The sequence below is a fragment of the Equus quagga genome, chromosome 16, assembly GCF_021613505.1.
Source record: "Equus quagga isolate Etosha38 chromosome 16, UCLA_HA_Equagga_1.0, whole genome shotgun sequence".
Classification (NCBI taxonomy): Eukaryota; Metazoa; Chordata; class Mammalia; order Perissodactyla; family Equidae; genus Equus; species Equus quagga.
In genome coordinates, this window is record NC_060282.1 from 42803765 (window position 1) to 42822931 (window position 19167).

Consider the following 19167-nt stretch of genomic DNA (forward strand, 5'->3'; position numbering starts at 1 on the left):
ACTTTACTCAGGACTAGGGGAGAGAGGTTGAATTCAGCTCCCAGTACAACAGAGCTTTATGGCCAAGGGGCAGGGTAAGGGAGTCAGTGGGTGAAAAATTACTGAAAGGAACTCGGTTAGGTATCAAGGGTAGGGGATTCTCCATAGACTAGTCAAGCAGGATTCTTGCCATATTTGGGCCTGGTAGGCCTCCAAGGCCAAGACCTGGTTGAGAAGAGGGCTTGGAGGAACTTCACTAAAGTTTGGTCAAGGAGAGAGTTCTTGTCAGTAATGTTAGAAACAATAGTATCATATGTGATGAAAGGATTAAGTAAAATGTAATCCTACCAAAACACTAAAGTTGTGTTTAATGGAAAAATATGCTGCTTCAGTTTAAAAATCTTAAATTTAAATTAAAATTCAATGAAATTTAAAATTCAGTTCCTCAGTCCCATTAACCATATTTAAAATGCTCAATAACCACATGTGGCTCATGGCTACTGTATTGTACAGTGGAATTCTAGACGTTTTTGGAGTGGCTTTTGCTACGTATGTGTGTACCTACATTCTGTATCTACACATATTTTTTCCTACAGAAATATTTAGCTTTGGGTGTTTTTGGTAAGCATAATGGAATTATATTGTATGTATTTTTGTTTTATTTGCTCTTTTTACTTACCATATATTTTGGAGCTTGTTCCATGTCAGTACATAGAAATCTGCCTCTCATTTTAATATTGCCCAGAGTGGACCATAATGTGGATGTACTCTAGTGATTTTAACTTGTTGCTGATTGATGTGCTCTTAGATTGCTTCCAATACTATGCAACTACAAAGGATGTTCTGTTGCTCCTTGTGTGTATTTGAGTATTTTTCTAAGGTACATTCTGAGAAGTAAAATTACTGAAATTTTAGGTTTTACACATTTAAAATATTAATAGATACTCTCAGCTCACCATCCAGAATGCCATTTTACTCTCCCATCAACAGAACAGAAGAGGACTCTTTGACCTGCACCCTCATCTACTCCTGACATTTTCAATCTGTAAGAACTCTGCCAATCTTAATGGATGAAAATTATTTTTAGTGTACATTTCCTTGATAGTGAGATTGAATGGTTTTTCATATTTTTATTAGTATTTCATTTCTTAACACAATGCCTCTATTTCTTCCCCAAATAACAAAATATTATCTAAAAACAGTATATACACTATGTTCTTGCTTTCCTTTGAGTACCTGTGGTCAGGTTGTTGGAGTGGGTCACTATTCAGTTTGCATCTCTGTGGACAAGAATTGTTTGCATTACTATTTTCTACAGTTAACTGAACAATAAAACTGCTCAAAGACAATGAAAGGCTAGGACTACTAAAGAATCAGATTACCCAGGAGGGTATGCCAGACAACATCGAGCATGCCCTAGAACACCCACCATCTTTCACATTTTTTCCTGACAGGTAACACATTTAAATCTTCTACCACATTATCTGGCTCATAGTGAGAACTATAAATTTAATTTGCTTCTCTTCTCTTGAAAGAATGAAAAATAAAGTAATTGAAAATTCATGGCATTTCTGTGGAACTACAGTTCCCTGGATAGAGGCTGTATCTAGATTCACTTTTGTTTTCCTTGGGCCTAGCATGGTGCTTGGGAGCATTTTTAAAGGGTGTACAGTAATTGCCTGATTGAATGGAACTGTGTTCAAGTATGTTCTAATTCATCCTCCTATCTGGAGAAACTTGTATGTTAGGAGAAAATACGCTTATTTTGCTTACATTGTTATTTATCATGTTTTTAGATAGGGATTAGAAAATATATTCTGAGCATGCAAATTGGTGGCCTTGCAAATGGCTAGACTACTGTTTCCTTTCATAGTCCAAGTTGTGTGAATATAGGTAAATAAAAATTTTTCTCTGTGATAGCAAATGCGGTTTTGTTGTGTGCAGTGTTAAGGCGTGATTATGCTGTTCTCACTGTGAATGGTGTTTTTTTACACAGGATAAAGCAGACTAGCATATTCACATATGTTACAGCTACAATAATCCATTGCTTTAAAAACATAATTTTTATCTGCTTCCTTGATTTAGTGTTCAACAAAAATTTCTTCTTAAGTGAAAAAATATGCAGTGGCTCCTGTAGACTGCAAAATGAAGGAGAAGCTTAGCTTTACTGTGGAGTCTGAGTCTGGGTGTAACCTAACTAGCTAGAGGATATGCAATTCCTGATTGACAGCAGGACCAGCATTATGCAGATTTTGTAAGAGAGAACAGCAGCTCAGAAACAGTGATTAGGGACTCTGTTAGAAATCTGCATTCACCATTCATATTTTTAGTTTTTCATTTTTCTGTCTTCTGGATTTGTAAACAAATAGCACAAAACAGTTCCTCTTTTGTTTTTATTAAAGTGATACTGCAGTGCAGTTTCAGTCTGTCAGCTAGGCATACATTTGTGGAAATTAGGCATTCTCACTAAATTAGCTAATTTTTAGCTGTGTTCCGTGCTTATCTCTAGACTTTTGTGTATTAAATCCTCTCTCGAGCTGTTCTCTTTATACACAAGTGTGTTTGCCTGTGCCTTCCTGTCTTCTTCAGTGAGAAGCTTTATGTAGGTCAGGCTTGGCTTAAGCAGATTTCCTGAACCTGCGTCAGCTTAAGCTGGAGGAATTTTAATAAACCCTCCCCTGTAGGCGTGGGCCTAAATGAGGCTAGCCTAGTTAAGCCTGATCTTTTTCTGTTTGTGAAAGGAGCTGAGCAGAGCTGAAGGCTGCATGGTGGTTTCAGAAACTGCCTACTTAATTTGAAAAGAACAATGGTAGGAAAGGCTAGATCTTCCAATTTTACCTTATCTGAAAAGCTTGATTTGCTAAAGCTTGTGAAACCATATGTTAAAATTCTCGAAGAACACACTAATAAACATTCAGTAATAGTGGAAAAGAACAGATGTTGGGATATCATAGCAGTTAGCTATAATGCAATGGGAGGAGACCGCCCTCCTCGAACAGCGCAGGGCCTACGCACCCTTTACAAAAGGCTCAAAGAGTATGCCAAACAGGAGCTATTGCAGCAAAAAGAGACCCAATCAGATTTTAAAAGCAATATTTCTGAGCCAACCAAGAAAGTTATGGAGATGATTCCCCAGATTTCCAGTTTTTGCCTGGTAAGAGACAGGAACCACATACAAAGGTAAGCTTTATTTTATTTTGTTGTGGAAAATGATGGCGCCTCCTGTCTGTTGGGCTCTTGCTTAGCTGTGATAGAGATATGCATAGTAAGCATCCCCACTACGGGAGCAGTGAATGGTGTCTTTGTTTTGCATTCTTAAAAAAGAAAAGTGAAGCTATAAGGAATTCTTCTGCTGTATTTGATTTAAGCCACTTTTTATTGTCTTCCCCTCCTCCTTCCCTCCCTCTGTAGTTTCTAAAAAGTAAAGATTAGGGAAGAATAAATGGGATGAAATTTGTGACATCACCTCATAAACTTTTAAAGCTTTAAAATTAAATTGCATAATTAGCTTCTGAGAGATACATTTTTCTTCTTTCATTTGATTACATTTCATTGGGATTTTCAATTTTATATAAAGTTAGCAGTTTCAGGAGAAATGGAACTCTTGCTTTTTTATAAATTGTTACTGTTTACACTTATTGAATATTAATTGAGCTAAAAACCTAAAGTCAATAATTAAGTAAACTTATTAATGGCATGATTGTATAAAGACATTTTAAATTATGTTTCTAACATATTCAAAATAAAAAAGATAAATGTAAGGAAAGGAGTTCATACCTAATTAGGGATTCAGATTACTTAAAAAAATTAAAACTTTTTGTTGTTTTTATTCATTAATGGTCTAGTTTCACTTTGATCTTGGGTTATACAGGAAAGGGTATGCTCTCCCATAGTGTTTTGCAAGGAAATCAAACTGTGAATTTTAATATACCAATAAGAGCAACTGGGTTCTTATAGGATAGGAAACTGTTTTTTTGGCTAAATTTGTGCTTTACATAACTACTTGCCTGGAACTCTTCAAAACTATTATCTGACTACAAATTCAAAATTTAACCCCTGGCAAAAGATAAAAATGGCAGCTATATTCTTCTTCTGAATCATTTAGGGTAATTTAAACAAATTGAAAACTCTTTTGTTAACTGAGGGACCTTTCAAACAAAGCTTTACAATGTGCTTTCCTATTGGTAGAAGAGTCATTATACAAACAAAATTATTGATTACCTGTGAAATTCCTTTGAAGTTAGCAGAGAAACAGGGAAAAAACCTTTTTAGCCAAACTCATTTGTTATTTTGATAATTTACTAGGCGAATATATTTGAGCCCAGCTTCTACCACATACTGCCTATTTCTAGTTGATAGTGTAATAAAAAATATCACCAGTGGGACATGGATATGCAGTGTATTCATTCATGGGGGTCACTGTTTAAAATGTGCACTGTGATGACAAATGATTAAATCATAATATGCGGTATGTCCAAAAAACCTCCACAGTAAAACTGTTTTATACTGTGCTATTTATTAAAAAGTTTTCTCCCCTCAAACCATAAAGAACAGTGGCTTTGCATAACAGGTATAAAACTCTCTTTTGGGTGTTATAAGCTTTTATAATTTGAAAACTACACATGGAAACTGTAGTTTTAGGAAGCTTCATATTTTAAACTTTTATACATAACTTAATATTTAAACTTTTAAACATATATATACACACACACATACGTACATACATCCAGTCATGTTTTGGGACATTAACAGTTCTCTGATAAAATGAGTTAATTGGTTTACACATTTCTACATTTATTGCTTAAACAATAACAGTTTTTCAAATTTTAAAGGGAAGATTATCAGAAATATGTCACTTAAATGCTTACTTATGTTTGTGTCTATACTGCCACTTTATCTCAGTGTTTTCATTTAATATGTTTATATATTTAATGTACTTATTTGATTGACATCATCTTGAGTCTTAATTATCTCAGAAGTTTATAATTATTCTATAATCTTTATTGTGCCTCTGTATAAATATGCCTGTAATTTCACCAAACTCTCTATTCTTAATAAGGAAAATATTACTGCTTATATTATTTAATGTATTTAACAATATACACCTGTTTTGTAAGGCTGTTTCTACAACTCACATTGATTTATGTCTTTGTTTTTATTTCTCTTTAATATCAGATTATATTTTGAGTTTTTATGACCTATTTGATCCTCAAAGTTCATATTCATAAATTTTAGAAGTCTTTTTCTGTTTATCATTTTTCATGACCTTCTCTAAAAAATTGTTTTACTTTGTTATTCCTTACTTGTAATGTTTTAACTAAAATGGAATCGAATATTACAGAAATAAGGCATATTTTTAATTTACATGGGAGTATAATGACTATGTTAACAGTGAGTCTTATGCTCTATTATACATACTAAATTTGGAATAGTAATTAAGTGGATTTTTAAAAACTTAATTTTCATCTATAGTTTTAACCTTTTCCTGTACCAGGTTTTAGAAATGTTAATAAAAGCAAATCTTACTAATTTGAATTACGTTTGTATCCCATTGTTTTGCTTTTGAAAATCATGAAATGACAAAAAAAGACAATGAAAATGAAGGAATTTAGATAATCTACAAATAGACTTTTCATTATATCTTATTATTTCATTTATATCAGTTAGACACATATCTATTTCTGGCAATTTATTGACATTATTAGTAAGTGACATATGGAGAGTTTGTTTTTTTCCTAATGTGCTACTTGAACTTGTTCCAGCGTTTTAATCATCCAGTATAGTAGAATATATTCCTAACTATGTTACTTATTTATCACTTGTAAAATGTTCTCTAAATACTATTAAGTATAACATATTTCCATTAATGTTCCAATAATCTTTCCCCTCTATAACTTTTATTTTTAAGTTAGGCAGAAGCATAAATTAGAAAAGAAAACCTCAAGAAATAAGATTATATATTCCTAACAGCTTCATGTAATAAATGAAATTATTTTTAAAAAAAGTAGAATTTTAAGATATATTGTGTTTATGTCGTAATAAATGTTATGTCGAAGTTTTAAATTATGCCAACACTGAAGTTACCTCTAATAGGAATGCTCATTTTACAGAAATTATGTGTAAATTTAATAAACTTTAAATACATTGTATCGAGGCCATTTAAAAACATTGCATTAAAAGACCATTTCATTCGTTCAATCATGCCGCATGTCAGTACCCACTAGGTTCCAAGTACAGAATTATGCCGTGTGCTGGGGATACAGTGATGGATATAAACTTGCCTTTGTGAACTTTACCTGACCAGTGGTTGAAAGACTTAAAGAGCAGCTGAGTTATGTGGTTTAGGATAGGTAAAGGGGAAACACCATTGAATTTGCAATTGGTTAGTTAGGATAACCCCTTGATAGTTGGGCATACCCAAAGCCAGACAAAATCTTGATTTTTTTTTTTGTGACAAATACAGACATCAGTACCTCCCATAGATGGCCTTCCACCGTCCTCCTAGAAGTCATGGGCCTTGGTGACTTTTAGATCAGTGCAGGAGAGCTGAAGCAGAAGGCCTAGGGCTAAGATGTGGTAGCAAGGTTTAGAATGCATTAAATGGCCCTTTACACCGTTTAAAAACCTCAGGCTAGTAGGGACAACTGGTGTCTCATTGACAGCGTTAAAAATACCTTTTCTTTTTTATTTACCTCATTGGCCTTCTGTAGTATTTATAATTTCCTCTCCTTGTAACAGCCCAGTTTTAAAGTTAAAGATAGGAGAGAGCTATATGTATATGTTATTAAAATCCCAATCGTAGTCACTTTATTATTCTGAGGGTTAAAATAGTTTTTGTTTCGTAATTTTCTTTATAGCTTTAATGTTTGATAATTTAATGTATATTAAATATGAAATTATGCTATAAATGTACTCTTGTCTTTGTGTGATTTATATTTTGTAATGCTTTTTTGTGTGCTGTAGTGCAAATTTGGACGAGGAAGCACAGGCTGGTGCCAGTCCCCTACAGGTAATCTTGGATCACCGTCCAGTTGCTATTACAGTGGAGGTGAAGCAAGAAGAAGACAGTAAGCCCCCTCCTCCACTGGTTTTAAATTCTCAACAAAGTGATACTTTAGAGCAAAGAGAAGAACATGAATTAGTGCACGTTACGGAAAGATCTTTGTCGCCGTCACTTTCCTCTGTTGATATGAGAATAGCATCGTCTCCATCTTCTATCCCACGGAGAGATGATTTTTTTCAGCATGAGAGTGGAGAACGCTTTAGGTCACAATTAGGGTATGATCCTCAGATTCTGCAAATGCTGAAAGAGGAACATCAGATAATTTTAGAAAATCAAAAAAATTTGGGATTATATGTTCAGGAGAAGAGGGACGGATTGAAAAGAAGGCAGCAGCTAGAAGAAGAGCTGCTAAGAGCAAAGATTGAAGTGGAGAAGCTGAAAGCAATTCGCTTGAGGCATGATCTGCCGGAATATAATAGTCTCTAAAATTTATTTTCAATCTTGCAATTTGATAATTTTAATTTTGGCCAGATTACTTTCATTTGGGAATATCCTGAAGGAGAATACATATTCTTAAAAAATGTTAATCTCTATTATGATAAAACCTTTTTTGACATAATTTTCTAACTAATTTTCTTTTGAGATATCTTAAAACTTATTGATTGATTGGCATGGCTATATATTTTTTGTATTCCCCCAATTTTTTTCAAGTTTAATTATTAGTCTTACAAAAGATGTTTTATTTCGATCATTAAAATATAACATACATAAATACATATACAAACACATGTTCTTTCGAAGTTCTGAGTCTTCAACATTTTTAATTAGAGCTTTGAAAGCTGTAGTTCAAGGTTTTTAAGTCAGTCTCATTTAGAAGCAATACTAGCCCAACAAGCTTGCTTATATAACATTGATTTTTATGCTTTCATTTTTTGAAGGAGTAAGTCCTAGGATTTTAGAGACAGAAGGTATTTGGAGAACCCTTTTTCTACCTCCTCAATTAGAGGTAATGAGTCTGAGGTCCAGGAAAAACTCAGTGACTTACTTGATGTAACACAGCTGTTTTGACATAGCCAACACCAGAACTCAGTTTTTTTTTCTCTGTAATTTTTCCCCCTGCTATTCCTTAGAGGTAAAAATTCATTAAAATATCCTCCATGTTAAAAAATCATTTCATTCAAATTGGTTTTAAAGCTTGGTGGGTTATGAAATCAGGGGAATTGTATCAATTACTACTATCTTCTTTGCCTTTTTTGTCCAGCAAAATAAGATATTCTGTTGGAGCTATTATATATTTTGGCTGTGGGATTTAATATGTCTTACTTCATTCTGAAAAAAATTTCTTTCACAGTAAAAACTTCACTGAACAAAATTAGAATTTTAGAATAAAAATAGCAAAAAATCATATGTTTATAATTTATGATATAGTCTAGAATGTTTTATGTTTTTTGTAAATATTGCTATTTTAGTATTTGTGGAAATAAAACCTCAATTCTTAAAGCACACATATTAAATTTGTGTTAAATATTGAATATGTGTATTACTTAAGGATTTCTATTTTTGCTGGAGCCTTGTTGAGGAAGAATTTTTAAGCCAAGCTTTAGAATGGGGTAGGTAGAATTCCAGCAGTATCTGGGAGAAAGGATGTTCACGTCTGAGTGAGCAGCATGGACAAATACATAAAAATGGGGAAAAGTGTAGCGGAGTGTACAAGCACAAATACAGTGCTAAGCCAGGTGATTTTAAGTGAGTGTAGAGAGGGCCAATTAGGGCTGTGTTAACCTGGACTAGGACATCTACTTTGACTAAAAGGGGTAGCTACTGTTTAGCTCCATCAGAATTTTCACATGCAGTAATAACCCAGAAATCTGCATTTTTATGTGAAACTTTCCAATTTTAAAGTGCTTGCAAATAATTCCAAATGTTTTAAAAATACTACACAGACAAAACATATGAATGGGCCTCATTCAGCCTGTGGGCTTCCCACTCATGGCCTTTGGAGTAGAGCAATGGTTCACCAACAGCAGATGCTGACCAACAGCATCAGCATCACTTGAAACTTGTGAGACATGTAAATCCATTCCTTTTGAATCAGAAACTCTGGGAGTAGGGTCCAGCAATCTGTTTTAATAAGCTCTCTGGAGATTCTGATGCAAGGTAAAGTTTGAGAACCATTGGAATAGAGTATTTTGGAACCTAGCATGGTGCCTAAATCATACTAGAGTCTCAGAAAATTTTGTTGAAAAGAAGAGTGGGCAAAGGTGAATAGAGGGATATCAATTTGGAAGTTGATTGGTGCCAGATTATGGATTACATTAAATACTATTTTTAAGAAATCAAACTTGAATGTAGAATGGGAAGCCATAGAAGGCATTTGTTAGGTGGATATGATTAGATCTCTGATTTAGTGTTATAATAGCAGTATTTCAGGGTGGGCATTGTAGTGAGAGGAAACTAAATCTGAAATTTAGGTTATGGCTATCGAAATAGAATAAAATTAAATGGACTCTTATGGTACTATTTTGGCTTGTTGGTTGCTTAATTTTATTGGCATTTTATGTCTGCTATTAAAGTTAAATATTTTATTATAAAAATCTCAAATATATGATATATCCTTTTGACAATTTCCTTAATTTGTGCCGACTTTTCTTTGGGTCTAATGAATCTTATAATTCTTATTTGAGGTAATGTTTTTCAATATATTTCTAGTAAATACAGCTTTACAGTAGAAAGTTTTAACTTTCTGAAATTATTGAAAGTGAATTACCATATAAAATGAAATTCATATAACAGTCTTAGCATGGTGCTACTCAGAATTGATAGTGAACATTCAATTTGAATGTTGACTTTGTACAGCCAAATCAAAGTTTTCCAAAGTGCGTTCTGTGGAAGGTTAATTCTGTGAGATGTTTCTTGGAAAGAATTCTGTGTTGAAAAAAGTGCAACATACATCTTTCTGGTGTTTAGTTCTAACATCAGTGTGGAAGATAATAATGTATATACAAAATTGCCCTTCAAAATTCTTTTGCTGCCGATAAAATAGTGTAAACATGGTCTGATACAGTCATATTTTTCTCCAGCGTTGTTTAAGGTTGTTGTTTGTTGATGTCAGGTGACAAATTTGTTAGCATTTAAGGGATTGAGTAGAATAAAAAACCTTACTTTTCCTTTTTTTTTTTTTTAACACCAAAATTACACTCATTGCAATGAGTTTACTGCAACAATTTTTCTGGGTAAATCTTGTTCGATTTCAATTTGCAGAAATTTAAGTGCTTGTGATTCTGTTCCTTTTCCATTGCTCCGCCTCCCCACCCATGCAACTATAATTAGCGTAGTATAATATATGAGAATTCCTGTGTAAAGAAAGCTTTACTTGTTTGACCACTGAACTGTTTTTGGAGGCTGTTTATTATTATCTTTCAGAGTATCTTAGGGAAATTCTGAGCTAAAGCTTTTTTCTTTTGATATTGAGACCTTTTTGAATTTTAACGACTTATCAACTTACATTAGCAGTTTTTTACTGAGGACAAGTTTCACTAAGGAGAATGTAGTGGGACAAATTCTCTTAGTACCGATGGAATACAACTGAAGCTACCAGATATCCTACATATAATAGAGAACTGTTTGGGGCCATGAGCTTTACCTATGAAATGTCATGCTGGGGAAGGATAGGAAAGAGTGATTTTATTTTTAAAATGTAGGCTTGATTCTGTAGAAATATGTTAAGTTTGAAAAATATACTAAGTCAACAGGTTATTTCATCCAATATATTAGTACTTTAGATAGTGGATAGGTTATTTTTGCCACTTTCCTGTCTTTTCTTATCTATATGAACTTAAATGAATACATGTTATTTTTACAACTTATGATTTTCTAAGCTAGTTATGATTGATAATGGCATACTGAAAAAGTTAATAAAGCTCTTTCATTTCTAACAAATGCCAGATTTCTTAAAATATTCAAGTTAAGTACTTTTCTTTTTTGTATAATGAGACATCAGCTTAGAGTTATTTCATTTTTGAGTCACTCTAGCTTGTTGCATCTTTACTTATGTGAAAATGTTTAAAGTATGCATTATTTTCCATGTGCCTTGTTTTAGAGTAATGTCAAATTTTAAATAGACATGTTTAAATAATTTAGAGTGTGATAAATTATAATTAATGTGTACTGTAGATGATGGTGGTTAAATGCTTTGTTAGTACGTGTTCTTTTAGATACAAGGTAATACATTGTACTGATTTCTCTACTCTTTTTTGTGCGCCATAAGACAAAGAATTTAGTGCCATAGAGGTAAAATTTTTTGAGGAGGCATAATTCAAGTAAATTTCTTTAGATGATTGTGTTATAATAGATGCCCAGTGTACCATGTCTGAATATCATAATATATTTATTTTTTCAAGTGTTAAGATCCACAAATTCTCAAAATCAATTAAATATTTGATAGTCAATACTTAAAAATAATTAGATGAAATATGGTTGCCATACTTAAATACAAAAGAGTAAATTCTTAAAATATACAATCGATTTAAACATTGTCATGCTAAATCTTTGTATATGATTTTGAGAAATTGGTTCAATATATTTTTATATATCTTTTAAATTGTTTGATTGAAACTAGTAGCTATAATTTGAATTTACATTTTTATCTTTAGTTTTTAATTGCTTTGTAAATAGTGGAAGCAAAATAAATAAATAAAAATAAAAATACCACCCACGTTAGTCCAAACAATTAAAACTAAAATGGGTATATTGTTAGACTTACTCTTTGTTAATAGATCTTTTGTGTTTTCAAATTTTGTGTGAATTCACTTTTATTACAAAGATTAAGAAACCCTTCAAACATTTAGAAAATGGTCAAAGAATTTTACAGTAACCATTCATATGCCTACCACCAAAATTCTGCAGTTAATGTTTTGCTATATTTGCTTTATCATATATTTATCCATCTTTCCATCCATCAATTCAGTTTTTTAAAGAAAACTATTATTTTCAAACAAGTTTCAGAATTAATTAGAATATTTTCCCCCTGAGTGCTTCAGCATGAATATTATGAACTGGAGTTCAATATTTATTTGCGTGCGTGGTTTTTTAGGTAAGATATGGAAACAGTGAAGTGCACAATTCTTAAATGTACCATTTGAGGAGTTTTAACAGATGACTTCACCTGTGTAGCTTAAACCCCTATCAAGATTTAGAACGCTATCATCACTCCAGAAAGTTCTTTCCAGTTCCTTCCTGATCAATCCCCTAGCATCTCAGGCAACCACTGTTCTAAGTTTAAAAAATCATAGATAAGTTTGACCAGATCTGGAACTTAATATAATTGGAATCATCCAGTATGTACCTTTTGTTTCTGTTTTCTTTCACGCATCTTATCGTTTTTCGTATTCATCCATTCTCCTAATATTCGTTTTTGTTGCTGAGTAGCATTCCGTTATGTAAATATGATGCAGTTTGTTTATCCATTATCTTTTGATGGACTTCGGGGCTGTTTCCAGATACTGGCTATTATGTATAAAGATTCTCTGAATATTCTTGTATAAATTTGTTGTGGACATAAGGCTGGATTAGGGAAGATATACATTAACTTTTTAAGAAACTACTAGACCTTTCTCCAAAGTGATTGTACTATTTTATGCTTCCATCAACATTTTTTTTTTTTAAATAAAGCTGTGCATGTTCAATGATTGGAATGTCAGAATTGAAATTGATGAATGACTTCTGATTTTTAAATGAATTGAAAATGCTGGGCAGATAGTTTAGATATCTGGGAGCATTGTAGTTTTAATGATTTTTTTTTTTCTATTTTAGCACTTATTGCATATATGCTTTGACATGAGATATTGAGAAATATGATGAAATGTGTAGTTCTGCCATACTTATAAAGTATCATTCTGAAAGTGATCTTCAAAGCAAAGAAATGTCTTTTACTTTATTTTATACATAATGTTATTTGTACTTAGTTGACTTTTAATTTCTTTTATTAGGTAAAGAAAACTATAGATGATTAACAGTTCAAAGGAATTTGTATATTAATGTTTGTATATTTTTTAGCGTAATAAAAGCTGTTTGAAATCTTAAATTTATATTGCAGTTATGTGTTAATGGATGAGACGTTTAAAGTTTCATTTGCTCCATTGAAAACAATGTGTGTATTTAGAATTGTTAAAAGAAAAAAAAAGAATATTAAAGGCGTGGGTTTATGAAATGTATAATTATGCCATCCAACCCTAGAGTGACTATGCTTAGAATTCATTCATTAAGATGATAATGTCCACTATAAATATTAATATGACATTATCTCTTTCTCCTTTATCAAAGCATGGTTTTAAGCATTTTTACCTTGTGAATCTTGCTGATGGTCACTAAAGTCTTTTGTTTATGCAGACTACTTTTGGTATTGATTTAGGAAGTACATTACAGGGTCAAGGGAGAAGAAGGTCAGAACCAAGTTTAGAAATAAAATTACAGTTACAGTGAAATTGTTTAAGGCGATTAGTCTGGGATGTAGCAAGTTAGTCAACATTTTATGTTTTCCAGGTAGTCTAGATAGAGGAGATTCTGTTCCGTATATGTTTAATTCCCAATTATCTTCTACTTTTTGGAATTACTCACACTCTCCCTTCCCTGCCCTGTGGCCTACATTTAAAATGGGACTAAATGGGAAAGGGACGAGGGCAAGGTGATGATGATGGTAGTTAACATTTAAGGAGTACCTACTACATGGCAAGTAGCGTTGTAAGAGTTTTACATATATTAGTTAATCTAGTGCTCACAACAAGTCTGTGTCGTAGGTATTATGTTCATTTACAGATTCATAAAGTGGCACAGAGGGGTAAATAGTAGAGTCACAAAGCTAATAAGTGACAGACTCAAGATTCAAATCCAGCCAATCTGGCTCCATAGTTCATGCTTTTGTCCTCTTTCTGCTGTTCTGCAAAAGAAAGGATATATCTAAGTCTGAGAATCTTATGGTATTTCAAAGTTAACTATAAGTAATTTCTGAATTCTCAGAATTTAATTATTGTCTTTTGTTCTATTCAGCTTTTTGTGGGGGTAGTGTCTTGGAAATAATAGTCGCTCAGGTGCTGGCAATACAAGATATTTGATTCTAAGATATTTTTCCAGGCATTTTGATGAAGACATTCATTTTACCCCTGCTTTACAGCAATCTTGAGAAATTACATTTTTCTCTTGTATAACCTGATAAAAAATAGGAACAAATTTTAAAAATACAGAAAGATATTGTCAGTCTTTCATTCAGTGCACAGTGACTTCTACTGGTAGAAGTAATGCAAAAAGAAAACTAATTAGGGGCTGGCCCGGTGGCACAGCGGTTAAGTGTGCATGGTCAGCTTCGGCGGCCAGGGGTTTGCCGGTTTGGATCCTGGGTGCGGACATGACACCACTTGGCATGCCATGCTGTGGTAGGCGTCCCACATATAAAGTAGAGGAAGATGAGCACAGAGGTTAGCTCAGGGCCAGTCTTCCTCAGCAAAAAGAGGAGGATTGGCAGCAGATGTTAGCTCAGGGCTAATCTTCCTCAAAAAACAACAAAAAACTGATTAAAATCAGCTAAAATTGCACACCACAAACTTTTTTTAGAGTTCAAAGAGTGATCAAAATATCTTATCTTTATTGTTAATGCTAAAAGCCCTCAAAACTTTGGGAAAAATCAAGGTTGATAAAACAACAAAAATAACATGTGACAACTACCAATTTATCTAAAAACTGGTGGAATAATGCAATCTTGATAACATGTAGGTATGCAAAATTTGACTTAGCAAAACTGCATTTGGTAGAAATTATGGGTGTAAAAGAAAACCCATGTTGGCAAAAGCTATAATCAGTAAAATTTAATACATAAAAAAGTGACTGATGAGTCAAATCTCTGTTATAAAATTTGCTTGGAAAATAATCAATCCTGAAGGTAAAAATTCATTAACATGAAAATAAAAATGAACAATAATAGAGATGAGGTCAAAGTTAATTTCGGAGGCTACTTTCTCAGTGAAAATTAATTTTAAGATAATTCTGTTTTAATTAAATATTTTTATAAAGATGAAATCAAGATGTACCTGGAATCAAAATGGCAGTTTTGAAAAGTACAGATTGTTCTGGTAATATGATGATGAACAAGATGAAAACAGACCCTCCTCTCAGGACTTTATGGAGGAAGGCTGACATTAAATAATTTGTCACATAGTTAATTGCTGAGATAAGAGGGCAACTTGATCTAGTTTGAGAGTGAGGGACATTTAAACTGTACAGAAGGGTAAGTAGAAGTTAATTTAGATAAGCATGTTGGAGGAAGAGAGGTAGAAGGCCCTTTGGCTGCAAGTAGCATGTTTTCTTTAAGACCTTTAAGACTAATGGATTTTAAGCAAGAGAGAGACATGGTCAGATGTACATTTAAAAATAGACAAATATAGTAAATATGGAAAAAGGTTTTAGGGAATAAAGGTGGCAAGAGAAGATCTCAGTAGAGTTGTTGGGAAGATCCTACAATAATAGAATAGTTCAGGTCAGAGATGATGATTTGAAAAGAGTAGAGGCAATGGAGAAGGCAAACACTTTCACGGCTTCGAGATCCATTTAGGGGGTAGAATCATCTGGATTTTGTGGTTGTTTGGCTGTGGAGCTGAGAGGGGAGAATGTCACGGATGATTCCCAATTTCTTTTGCTCGAATAAGGGTGGTGGTACTTTCAACTGAGAAGTGGGAAAACTGAAGGAGAAGCAATTTTTGAAGAGAAGATAAATGGGCATAATGAGTTTGAGATGTTTTTGAGACCTTCTTGTGGACAGGTCTGAGAGGCAATTGGGTATACTGATGTACAGATCTAGAGTCATGATCTGGGCTAGAGAAAAAAAAACAAGTTAGTACAGGGATGGTATTGAAGCCATGGTAGTAAATGAGCTAATTTAAGTGGTACACAGCCAGAAGAGGAGAAGGCGTAGAACTCAGGGCTGAAGAACTCCAGTAAATAAAAGTTAGACTAAGAAGTAAGAACTGGCAAAGATGTTTAAGCAGCAGCAACCAAAGGAGAAAGAGGAAAATTTGAAGTGTGTTAGAAGAGCTATAAAAGTGAAGTTCAATATTTCAAGGAGGAAGTAGTCAACATTGTCCAATGCTTTTGAGAACTTTGATTAGGACTTAAAATATAGCCTGTAGATTTATTGACAAAGAGCTCCTTAGTGGCCTTTAACAAGGATGGCTTTGAGGGAGGACTGGACTGGAACCAGACTCGGGTAGTTGAGGAGTGACTGGGTATTTGAAGAAATGGAGGGAGCGAGTGGGGTTTTTGGGCATTTGAAGTAGAAACAATGGGGAGAGACATCTCTTTCTGGTATTAAAAGTTCTGTTTTTATGCATGTGTTCTAGATTATCCCTGAACATAACACATCACAGAATAATTTTGACTTTATTTTTCCATGCTATGGCCCTTACTGTGATTTACTGTGGGGAAAGGTGTTTAACAAGTAGTAAGTCAAGAGTGACCTTGTTAAGAGCTCTTTATTGCTCCTAAAATAATGCACTAATTCTCCCTCCACTTCCATAGTTTCTCATTAAAAAAAAAAAAAAAAAATCAACTTGTTTGACCCTTTTACTAAAACAATGATTTATTGAGTTATAGCATAGTGTTTAATAAATTCTAAGTGAGTGGGCTTATTTCAACCTGGCACATTTTAGTCTATTAAATGCTACATGTTGCCAAAATGTATTGTTTTCCTTTTTTAAGAGGAGAGGGATAGACAGGAGTTTTTTAAATGAGCAGGGCCTATTTAAAATTTAACAATGGAAGGTATAGTGAATACCCTACATTAAGGAAGATGTAAATGGATTCTTGATTCTTGTAGCATGGTCAACACTTTTAAGTATTTTTGTTAGCCATTTACATATTAAAATTTAGTAGTGTTTTATATTTTTCTTTAATTTTGATGTAATTTCTTACTAACTCAAGTTCTCTTTAATGCCTATTTTCTACTTAAAGACTTCATTCAAATTTTGCAATAAGTAGTGGGTGAGAGTTAGGGATTAGACTCTACGTATTGGGTAATCTGTAAGTTGTTGGATGAATGAATGTTGAGGGTTTTCAGATCAGATAAAAAATTCAGGTTAAAGAAATGGGACTCTTTTATTTTAGGTACATCCTTTATGTGTAATGTGACATTAGTTGAGTCAAGCAAAGAGGAAGTGTAACTACATAAAAAAGTCTTACCACTAATAATGAAATTCTAATTACAACTTTGTGCCATTTCTATCTATTAAATTGGTAAAGATGAACGTTCACACAAAAATCTGTACATGAATGTTCATAGCAAGTTTATCTTTGGTAGTTAAGAGCTAGAAACACCTCTACTGTCTTTCAGTATCCATACAATAATAAGGAGCAAACTGTTGATACAGGCAACAACTTGGATGAATCAAAGACATTATGGTGAGTGGGAGAAACTTGAAAGGTTGTATGTGTACTGTATGATTTCCAAAAAGACAAAGCTATATTAATGGAAAACAGTTCAGTAATTGCTTTTGTAATTGTAATTGGTTTTGCAGAGAGTGAGGGTGTGGCTATAAAAGGCATAGCATGAAGGAAGTCTTTTTGGGTCGTGGGACTATTTCTGTATCCTGATTGAAGTGGTGGTTAAATGAAAATGTACACCAAGAGAAAAAGTCAATTTTACTGTATGGTAATTTTAACAAAAATAAATATAATTAGAGAAAAATTGGTAAAGATAATATATTGTGCTGAGGTATGTGTAGTGAAGTGGACACTCTTGATGGGTTGGAATATCATTTTTAATATCATTAAGCAGATATTAAGCATTTTACTTTTTTATTTAATGACATGGGAAACATTCAAACTAATATATGAATAGAGGAGAAGAAAAAACTATATACCATATTTCTTAGTATTTTAGAAGCATGTTTTCTCCCTGAGAAATATACAAAAATTACCCTTTGTCCATACACCCTCATTTTGTAAGGAAAGTGGGGAAACTGAGGCCACTGCGTGTAAGTCCTCTGTCTGCTTGGCTTCCACTCAGGATTACAGCAGCCTGAGTCCTTCAGGGACTGATGAGAGTTCATTGGGCCATGCATTTGGACACAGCTGACTCAAGATACATATGAATCATTTGTTTTCCCAGAAGAAAACCTTGATGGTTCTGAGGATAATTTATTGTTTGAAGATAGTCGGGACTCACTTTCTAAATTTATGAATGCCAGTGATGAACATATGAATTATCTGAATTCTAGTAGTGACAATGGCTTTTCAGGTTTTTGGGAGATTGGTTTACCTGGCTTGAAGATGTACATGTTTTCTTTTTTTGTGGACATAACATTTTCTCTTTGGTAAATACCTTCCAGTAGAATGGCTGGTTATAGTAGGCATATGTTTAGATTTTTTTTTTTTAAAGATTTTATTTTTTTCTTTTTTCTCCCGCCCCTCGGTACATAGTTGTATATTCTTGGTTGTGGGTCCTTCTAGTTGTGGCATGTGGGACACCACCTCAGCGTGGTTTGGTGAGCAGTGCCATGTCCACGCCCAGGATTCGAACCAACAAAACACTGGGCCGCCTGCAGCGGAGCGTGCGAACTTAACCACTGAGCCACGGGGCCAGCCCCTATGTTTAGATTTTAAGAGTCTGTTAAACTGTTTTCCCAAGTGATTGTACTGTTTTACATTCCTTCTAGAGGGTGCAATATTTCCAGCTGTTCTACAGCTTTTTTTTTCCCCCAGATATAATTGACTCTACATCTTTGCTAACATTTGGTATGGTCAGATTTTTGATTTTAGACAATTTAGTGGGTGTGTGGTATGTTTTTAAACAGCTTTATTGAAGCCATAATTCACATTCCATATAATTCACCCATATAAGGTATATAATTCATGATTTTTGGTATATTCACAGTTATGTGCAACTATCACCACAGTCAATCTTAGAACGTTTTCAACACTTCAAAAAGAAACCCTGTACTCTTTAGCTTTCACCACCTGCGCCCCCAACCCCCTGCTGCAAGCTCTAAGCAACCACGACTCTGCTTTCTGTCTGTAGATATTCCTGTTCTGGACATTTCATATCATTGTCTTTTGTACTGGCTTCTTTCACTTAGCACAGTGTTTTCAAGGTTGTAGCATGTATCAGTACTTTATTCCTTGTAATGGCTGAATAATATTCCATT

General features: G+C 33.5%; 1 protein-coding gene across 4 annotated transcripts in view; it reads left to right on the forward strand.

Annotated features, from left to right (window-relative positions):
* Positions 1-19167, forward strand: part of RAD54B (RAD54 homolog B) — a 112881-nt gene that overhangs the window by 35167 nt on the left and 58547 nt on the right. For 2 of the 4 annotated variants that reach the window (XM_046642711.1, XM_046642712.1), the window contains exons 1-2: positions 2749-3159; positions 6943-7046. The exons of 1 other annotated variant lie outside the window; for it this stretch is intronic. In XM_046642711.1, coding sequence (XP_046498667.1) covers positions 2786-3159; positions 6943-7046 — 478 coding nt within the window. In that variant the 5' untranslated portion in view covers positions 2749-2785. Of the gene's footprint in view, positions 1-2748; positions 3160-6942; positions 7047-19167 lie in introns of those variants that run through there. One more of the 4 variants, XM_046642714.1, reaches the window with a different exon arrangement.